Genomic DNA, 9,687 nt, shown 5'->3' with positions numbered 1-9,687 from the left:
CATGGTTATGTAAATTCTCTATTCTTCCTCCTTTTCTTCTGGTTGCCTTTTCCCTCACGGTGGACTAGTGTTTTGTTTTCTTTTTCCTTCATGACTGTACCCTCCACTTCATATAGTACTTCATTGGTGTATATTTCTACACTGCTGATTGTCTAAAGCTGTGGGGGATTCAGGATGAATACTGTTGTCCAGCGCTTGCCTCCTATCTCAGGTCCAATGTACTGTATCTATTTTCCAGTGTGTGACTCAGGGCCTCCTGGGGGTGGCAGGGATTCTGTATGAGAAGTGAGTTAACTGGAAGAGGGTAAGGGTGGACCTCCTCAACTAAGGCCCAGTAGCACTTTGGAAAGTGGGGCTGCTGTTACCGTAACATGGCCACCGTAGAAGTCAACTGGCTTCTGGGCACTGTGCCCACTGCCCTTGGGTAGAGTCACTGGATTTTCCCAAAGGCAGCCAAATGAAAGTGTATTCCAGTCTCAGGATGTTCTGATTGATGCCACCTTGGGTGCTCACAGGACTTCATGGTTCAAAGGGGTTAGAAACATGGCTGTCACCTGGGTCTCTGGGAACTTTCTATTTAGCTACTGAAATTTTGTAAGTTGGCTTTTAATTTAATAGTGCCTCCTGCTCTCCCTTTGCCTGGCAAATTCCCAAATGTAAGCCTGGGTTTGGTTTGGGCAAATTTGTGTCCTCTAATAAATGGAGGTGTGATCCACAAGTCTGAGAGAGTGGTTTTGTATTGGTCTGATTTAATAGTCTTAAGCATACATTGACATCTTGGTTTTTATACTTGAAAGGAATTTGTATGAAGACTAACATGCTAATATCACTTTCAAATTATTCATAAGGAATAGTAATAAACTTTTCTGATTTTACTGGGTCCATTGCTTTCTAAAAATCAAAGCAATTCCTCATCACCACCCCTTTGCTTTGAGTGGTTTCTAAATGCTTTTCAGCTTGCAAAGGATGAAATAACTATAATTGTCATATTGCACATGGCACCTATGTGTAGCTGTGCTTATTTCTCTACATCAGATAATCAGGGTAAGGAATTGTCTGCCCTGCTAACATTGATTGTCTAGTTCTTGCCCACCCCCTACCTATTCATCCCCAGGATTTAGCTTCATTTCCTGGTTTTCAATAATGACAGACCAGTTAGTTCCCTGTTGGTGATTTTCCTCACTTATTACACTACATTCAGTAAACAGTTATCAAGCTCCTACTGTGTTATAGGCTTGACTGTGCCAGGGGCTGGGTTGTGAAGATAAGATTTATCATTTAATATTTTTTGCCTCTTCCAGTTATCTCAGAAAAGTCTCCTTGCCGTTTGTTATAAAAATGAACTAGGGAATTCCCTGGCGGTCCAGTGGTTAGGACTCTGTGCCTTCACTGCTGAGGGAGTGGGTTCGATCTCCCCCCCAGTCCTGGCTGGCAACTGTAAATAGCGCCGGTACACTAGTAAGTGCACGAGTAAAGAAGTGCAAAACCATGGTTTTTGTTTTTTTAAAAACAGCTTTATTGAGGTATAATTTACATACTGTACAATTCACCCATTTCAAATGTACAATTTAATGATTTTTAGTAAATGTACTGAGTCATGCAACCATCACCAAAATTAAGTTTGAGAACACTTCCATCACCCCAAAGAGATCCCTCATGCGGTTAATCCCCGTTCCTGTCCCCAGCCCTAGGCAACCACTAATCTTTTTCTTTTCTGAACATTTCATATAAACGGAATCAAACAATACATGGGTATCTAACGAAAAAGAAGAGATAAGAACATACTCATTTGCATATATTTGCAAAAAGAAACACAGGAAATACAAATAGCGAATCATGCTGTACACCTGAAACTAATATGTTAATGTCAATTACGCCTCAATTGAAAACGATAATGAACACAGGAAGGATAAACCAGAAATTAACGAAAATAGTTACAGGGAGTGGGTGACAATGGGGCAGAGAGCATAGGCATGGGAGCAAGATTTCTCTGGAAATAGCTTTTTATATTGTTTTGACTTTGAACCACGTAAAAGTTTACATTTTTAAAAAATAAAAATTTTATAAAATTTTTATCCTTTTTATTAAAAAGAACAATAAAAGCAAATCCTAAAGTTGAATACAAACGGAAACAACACAGAGGAAAAAAAAAGATTCACGTAATTTTTAATAAGATATAATATTAGGACAGAAAACTGCAAAGAACTTCTGAACTTAGGTTAATTGTTGGTAGTGGTATTGGTCTTGTAATTCTGAAAAGAGTAATATATTGGTGTTAGGAACCAGTTTTCATTGTAAGAGAAGCAAGATACAAATATGAAATGGGTAACGGCGAGGGAGAACCCTGTGATATTAGATTTGAATCGAAGGTATTACTATAAACTCATTCATTTAAAATTTTTTATCTCCACTGAAAGGGCCTACAAGCTGATGCCGCAGTTTTTTTAAAAAAATATTTATTTATTTATTTGGCTGTGGCGGGTCTCAGTTGCGGCACGCAGGGATCTTCATTGCGGCGTGCGGGATCTTTAGCTGCAGCACGCGAACTCTTAGTTGCCGCATGTGGATCGAACCTGGGCCCCCTGCATTGGGAGGGCGGAGTCTTAGCCGCTGGACCACCAGGGAAGTCCCTATGCCCCAGTTTCTAAACACCATTCCCCACTAAAAGGAACCAGGGCTCCTTGGAGAAATGGCTTATATCAGATCCAGGACAGGGAATGCACAGAGTGAGCCTGGAATATCTTGTGCCAAAAAGCAAGGAAGTGCTCAAAGACTAATTGGGGTCATGTCAAAAGGACACAGGAACCTGAGTGAAGTGGTAACCATTGGACAAATTTGTAACAGTTTGAGGATCAAAAAGGATAATGATGGTGTAAGATTATAACGCATTAAAATAAAAATACAAGAAAGGAGATAAGAAAAGGGAAAGTTCTTTACTGAATAAGTCCAGTTAATAAATGTAGAAGGAATTAAGAATTAGAAAAATCACCCTTTTGCACTCTTCCAATATAATTGATTCAGGCAAGGATCATCGACGGATGCTAAAACCTTTGGGTGCAAGGGCGATAGGGAACAGAATATTCACAGAATTTCAAAGTACCACCCCATAGGTTATTTACTAATACAAAAGGAAAAACGTGCCATAGCGATGGAGAGATCTGGTGGACACCACTTTTTGGAAGTGATCAAATTTAGCATCACCAACATTGGGACAACCTGACATTGTGCCTTCTGATGACCGGTAAGATATTTAATCGGAATCACTTTGAAGAAAAAATTAGACGAATTCAGCATATAGAATATTTTCAAGACAACTTCCCTGGATTCTTCCAAATACGTAGTGTCATGCAACACAAAGAAAAATGCTGGTGGATTCTGGATTGAGACTCTAAAGGGAGATAAACAAATACAATGCATGAACCTTGAGTGGATCCCGGATCGAAATGTAAAATACTCCAATTAGGACAATTGGGGAAATTTAAATACGGACTGTATGTTAAATGATATTGAATTAATGTTAAGTTTTAAAGATGTGCTAATGGTATTGTGGTTGTGTAGAAAAAAGTATATTTTTAGGGGTGAAGAATCACGATATCTGTAACCTACTTTTAAATGGTTCAGGAAAAAAAACCTAGCAAAATGTTAAAATTGTGAATCTAGGTGAAGGGTCGCCTGTTCGTTTTACTTATCTTTTCCTTTCACATTTCCTGAAAAAAAAAAGGGGGGGAGGAAATCCATTTCTAAGGGTAAATGTCAATTCAGAATAACTAACCGCAAAGGTACGTTTGGCACACTGCCAGTTTCTCTTTGGAACGAAACAGTACAGGAGGAGACAACACGGACGAGAAAAACCGGTTCTAATCTTTACTTCCGTGTCCTGTGGCGTGGTTACGTGCAGTTACCAGGACGTAGATCACGTGACCTAGGAAGCACTCTCCCCCAGTGCACTGAGACAGCTCCTACTTAGATAAGTGGAAGGGGGCGGGACCGAACATTTTCTTTGACTAACCGCTTTTCACAGATCCAGCCTCCTGATCGCGTATAGTCCAATCAAAAGCCTCTAGTAAGGTAGTGACACCAATTCCCCTTTCTCGTAGGACTGGCGGCCTTTCCGGTTCTTTTTTTCTTTATTCCGCATCCGGTAAGGCTGGTAGGGTCACTGAACTCTGTGAGTCACTTCTGGGCGACACGGATCTTTACTTCCGGTCTATGGGGCTAAGCAGGGATTTGCTGTCCACCCGCGTAGCGGCTGCCGGCACCGACACCGCCATCATGTCAGACACGGACAGCGACGAAGATTCCGCTGGAGGCGGCCCATTTTCTTTAACCGGTTTCCTTTTCGGCAACATCAATGGAGCCGGGCAGCTGGAGGGGGAAAGCGTCTTGGATGATGTGAGGGGGTGGGCGTGGGGATAGGGCTGGGGGTGGATCGGCTAAGGAAAAGGTGGAGCGAGGAGAGTTGAGTGGTCTTAGGAACCGGAAAAAGAGGGCGATGCGGCCCTCCCTCAGTGAGAGGGCGCACTTAACGTACGCGAAAAGGACCAGAGAAACGGTTGCCATGCTAGTAGATTGTGCAGTAACGGAGAGCGAGGGGGCTCAGTTTGGGCGAGGGTGGAGAAGAGAGGAGAACAGTAGGCAAGCTGTGGGACGTCAGCGGCGCTGACATGGGTGGCGTTGGAGCTAGTTAGATGGAAAAATAGCAGCTTAACCTAGTGAGAGTGCTTTCAAACCTTTGCTACGAGAACCTTGGAGATTCCTGAAACTGCGTTTGTGCCATCGCTGACTAGAAGTGGCTCTAGAGCGAGAGGACAGGACCTGCACCAAAATCACGTGGTTCAGGTCCCAGTTCTTAGAACAGCCAGTGTTCAAACCATCCGGGGAAGACCCCTTCTGGTCCCAGTGCACTTCTTACATAGTTTCCCCACCGTTCACTGACATTCATGAAATAGTTTCTTGTGCCTGACACTCACCTATCTTCATTTAAGTTTGTCTCCTCAAGGAGAAAATAGTGACCAATATTCCTCATTCCCTGCAACACACAATAAAGACAGCAGTTAAGTTCTTGCCTTGCTTTCTCTGATCGGAATGACCACAGTTTCCTCAGCCTTTATTCAGGCAACTGCTGTTCCATTTATTTAGTCTTGGTGGGGGTTGTTTGAATAATCTTTCCTTACATTAGTTTAAAGGATGGTGATGAAATTGGACATGATGTGTTAATAAAGATCTGATCAATGTGGAGTTTAGTGGAAGATGTACTTTACAGTTCTCAGATGTGATGCTGCTTTTAGCACGCTGCCGAGTCGTTTTTCAGATGGATTTATAGCTTTGTCGTGGATCTGGGAAATAAGCCTTGTGGTGTGGGAAACTTAGGTTTAGGTATTGTCTTTGATTCTGGTGCTGTCCCTTTTTCAGGAGTGTAAGAAGCACTTGGCAGGCTTGGGGGCTTTGGGTCTGGGCAGCCTGATCACTGAACTCACAGCAAACGAAGAATTGATTGGGACTGACGGTGCCCTGGTAAATGATGAAGGTGAAGTCTGGGTCATGGGGAGTAAGGTGGGGGAGGAGGCTAGCCATTTACTGTACATGTACTTTTCAATGGGAATTATCTAAGGGAGTGAACGTTTCTTGCTCTTTGTTTAGATCTACCCCCCCCCCTTTTATTTATAGGATGGATCAGGAGTACAGAAGATGCTGTGGACTATTCAGACATTAATGAGGTAGCAGAAGATGAAAGCCGAAGATACCAGCAAACAATGGGGACCTTGCAGCCCCTTTGCCATGCAGGTGATTCTTTGGTGTCATCAGTAAGAGCACTCCAGTACATTTTCTTGCTGTGTAGTCCATTTTGTTTCTGTCCAAGCTTTCTGTCATTGTTTCTGCTCTTTATGTGTTTGCTTCTCTCCCTTTGTCAGCTCAGTTCCAAGTAGCTGCTGTCCTCTTTTGTGTTCTGGGGCAGCGTTACTATACTCAGGCTTTTATTCCTCATACTGGTTAGTCCCAAATTCTTGGTGAATGTCAAATAAGGATGATAATTCTTTTCTCCTTATCATCTGGTATTTGAGTACCTATGGGGTTCACAGTACTGTTTTAGATGCTATTTAAACTCAGTCTTTGCCCTCAAGGAATTGGTAGTTCAAGAAAGATTAAGTATGCTATGTTGTATATAAACGAGCACATGTATTTATAGGCTCAACTTCTGTTAATCACTCACTACTTGTATGCCAACACAGTGCGCTTAATGCTTGCTCACAACATATGTTTTCCTCCCTGGTATAAGGTGCTACATTATAGAATCAAAATGTCAGAGTTTGAAGGGGTTTGAGTGATTATTTATTCTTAACCTCATCATAGATATGGAAACCTGGAACTTCAGAAAACTTTAGTAAAATGTGGAACTTTATCAAAAGTTCAGTAGTTAGCTAGTGGCAGACCTTGACTAATTCAGCATTTCAGTTTATTAGGCATTGAGCAACCGTTATGTGCTATAAACTGTGATAGTAAAGTACAAAGATAATAAAATCCATTTTCTGATTTTTGAGGAGCTCGGCTCTGTGGTCTGGAACCTAGACTTGCTGATCCTAGTTCATTCTTTCCACTGCTCTATGCTACCTTTGACTGTTTGGGATTTTTATATGAAGTTGTTCACCGTTTATTCATTATCCATCTCTTTGAATTAGATTTCAGGCTGCTGAGAAGTATAGATAAAACTTTGGTAAAGAGCTGAACTTAGTTTCTTCAGAGCCAGTTAATAGATTTGGGTGCTTCTTATATAAAGAGAATTAACTGCACCACATACACAAGAAGTAACCTAGAAAAATAGAAGATACAGGCCTTACTTTCAGGGATATTGTTATCATTTGGGAAAGGTGAGGTAAATGAATGCAAAACATAATTATTCATAATAAGAAGACATAAACCAGTTGCCAGCTCATATTTCTGTATAGAGTGTTATACTTAATTTTGAAGGGCTGCCAGACTAACTAAGTCAAATAGCATAACTATTTGTTTGAGCACCCTGGCTTAGGCTGAGCGGGAGGTGGTAGCAGCTCTGATTTTTCAGGGCATGTTGTAATATTCAGTTTTGGATTTGTTGTCTTGGCTAGGGATGGTAAGGAAGAGGATAGGTGGGGAGTTCTTAGTTGGGTTGTGTGAGCTGACCTGGAAAAGGGGGATGCTGTATTTGATAGAGTCTCAGTACTGTGGGAAGCTCATTTCCAAGTTCTCTTGTCCTCTGAGGGTACCTTCCTCTATGCCATTAGCTTCCTCCTTCCATGGCATTGGCCCCTTCACACTGCTTGATTGATAAGGGTGTTTCTTGGAATAATTAGAAGTAGATGGAGGTCATTAGAAGAGGCTTCATGGAGGTGAATTTTGAGCAAGATTTTGAAAGATAAGGTTTGATGAAGCGGACACAGCAGGGTACTGTGGTTTGGAAACATGGCTTGCATAACGGTTTGGAGATAGAAATAAGCAAGTAGTGTGGGGGGAATTGGCCAGCAGGTTTTCTTGGAAGGAGTGGAAAACATACACCAAATAGTAAGAACCAACCATAGAGCAATTTGACAGCACCTTTATGTACGCATTACTTGGGGTTTGCTGCCATAAAGAATTGTAAACTGATATAGATTGTTGAGTAAGAAGTAGGATGGTATAATGAAAAGAAGATGGAATTTGGAGTCAGAATGTCATAGGTTCAAGTCCCAACTCCATATTTAGTTTGACCCTGGGAAAGTTGCTCAGTCTCTGAGGCTTGGATTTCTCATTTGTAATAATCCGTCAGGTTTCTTTCTGCAATAAGTGTATTAATACCTACCTAATTAATAGGACTTTGGTGGGAATTCAAGTTCATTATCACATGGTATGAAAGCACCTACATAGAACAGTGTCATGGTGGATGCTCCATAAATGTTAGTTGTCTTTCCTTCCTAAATGAAAATGAAAAGTGATGCTTGTTGATTTGGGGTTTTGACTAGAAAAAGGGTAAAGGGGAAGACTAACTTGGAGACAGTTCTTGTGGGCTAGAAGTAAAGTTATCAAAAGTTATCAAGGTCTGGAGTAGGGTGACCATTGTGGAAAATGATAGGCAGGGTCAGACTTGAGAGTTGCTGATAAAACATCAGTAGGACTTGGTGAGTGAGGAAGCGTGTTAGAAAGACACTTTGTCGTTAAACCAGGCTTGAATTCTGACTTTGTCACTTAAAACTGTATGACCCTAAGTCACTTCGCTTCTGTATCTCAGAATAATTCCTACTTTGCAGCATTATTGGGAGGATTATAGATAAAATAGCTAAAAGTACATGGCACATAATGAGAGCTCAGTGAATAGAAGTTGCTATAATGACTACTATTAATGATTGATTGGAAAAGGTGTGTTGGGGGTAAGAGATTGATGAAGGAGACAGGAGGCTAAAATCATAAGCTGGGTAAATGAGGATGGAGGTGATATTGATAGTAACAAAAGGGTTGAAGGATATTTCAGTGTGATATGGAATGCAGTTGTTGAATATATGAATGGAAACGCTCTTCAGGCAGCAGAACATGCAGTGCAATTGTAGAGGGGCTAAGTCAGGGCAAGACAACAGATTTGAGTTTAGTCTGGATAAAGGTGATTCTTTAGAAAGGGAATGGAGAGTGTATGGAGGAATAAAAGCAGAGTGTTCAGGACTGAGTATTGAGTGATGCTACTGGTTAAAGGGTAGTGAAAAGAATAACAGACTACAGAAGGTAGACAGAAAAAAAAATTGTCACAGACTTAGGAGGTGAGAAAAAAGTCCAATCTTAAGCTGACAGAGGAAAGAAGAATGTTAAATTCAGTTATGAGATTGAGTAGCATGAAAATAAAGGAACAGGGTTTGACCAGGAGAAGGAGCAAAGGTTTTAAACAGTTCTTGGGAGCTTCCTAAATTCCTGTATGAGATATACATGGTGTTAACAGCACTTGGTGGTATGGTGTCATCTCTTTCTGAAGGCAGAAGCTGTATCTCTTGTGTGTTCTCAAGGCATCTGCCTAGTTCTTTATGTGGTGCTTTAAATTCTTGAATGACAAGGGAGCTCAAGGCTGTTGTGTGACATTCTGGATATTGAGGAGATCACTTTCTTGGTTTTATTAGATTATGATGAGGATGACTATGATGCTGATTGTGAAGACATTGATTGCAAGTTGATGCCTCCTCCACCTCCACCCCCAGGACCAATGAAGAAGGATAAGGACCAGGATGCTATTACTGGTGGTAAGTAGAGACTGTCTATTTTTGTCTAAGGAGCAAGTTCCATTCCTGGTCCAAATTTTTGGCATGCTCATAGGGGGCTATTGAAATTTAGCTGCTAGGAAAGGACACAACTTCTAGAAGTGATTCATACAATTTTCAAATTTCAGTATTAAAGGGAAATTTTACTTTTAAAACATTTGACAACAGTATTTTAACATGCGCTCAAGAAAAGGTAGTTTAGGTCAGTGTGGTTCTCAAATCTGGCTGCCCATCAGAATCACCTTGAGTCTTTTTAAAAAAAATACAGATTTCTGACTCTCACCCTTGGAGAATCTGATTCAGAAGATCTGAGGTAGAGCTCAGGGATTTCAGAGAATTCCCCCAAGTAATTTCTGATGCAACTGATCTGTACTGGTATTTGGAAACTACCTGTTTAGATGACTCTCTTTAAAAGAAATGATTAAATAGGAAGGCATCT

The 9,687-nt window shown here is 41.1% G+C and overlaps 1 protein-coding gene across 18 annotated transcripts in view; it reads left to right on the top strand.

The window, feature by feature from the left end:
* Nucleotides 1-4,160: 4,160 nt before the first annotated feature.
* TAF1 (TATA-box binding protein associated factor 1) overlaps nucleotides 4,161-9,687 on the top strand; it is an 84,616-nt gene continuing 79,089 nt past the window's right edge. For 15 of the 18 annotated variants that reach the window (XR_010838746.1, XR_010838747.1, XR_010838748.1 and 12 more), the window contains exons 1-4: nucleotides 4,193-4,392; nucleotides 5,413-5,527; nucleotides 5,668-5,784; nucleotides 9,111-9,230. Coding sequence is in view for 15 of the 18 variants with exons in the window: in XM_067024072.1 (XP_066880173.1) it covers nucleotides 4,210-4,392; nucleotides 5,413-5,527; nucleotides 5,668-5,784; nucleotides 9,111-9,230 (535 nt within the window). In the remaining 3 variants the exon portion in view is untranslated. Of the gene's footprint in view, nucleotides 4,393-5,412; nucleotides 5,528-5,667; nucleotides 5,785-9,110; nucleotides 9,231-9,687 lie in introns of all 18 variants that reach the window. The other 3 variants (XM_067024070.1, XM_059050360.2, XM_067024074.1) reach the window with 3 other exon arrangements.

This window comes from Kogia breviceps, chromosome X (genome assembly GCF_026419965.1).
Source record: "Kogia breviceps isolate mKogBre1 chromosome X, mKogBre1 haplotype 1, whole genome shotgun sequence".
NCBI lineage: Eukaryota > Metazoa > Chordata > Mammalia > Artiodactyla > Physeteridae > Kogia > Kogia breviceps.
The sequence above is the reverse complement of the archived record's forward strand: the minus strand, read 5'-3'. Positions and strand labels throughout refer to the sequence as shown.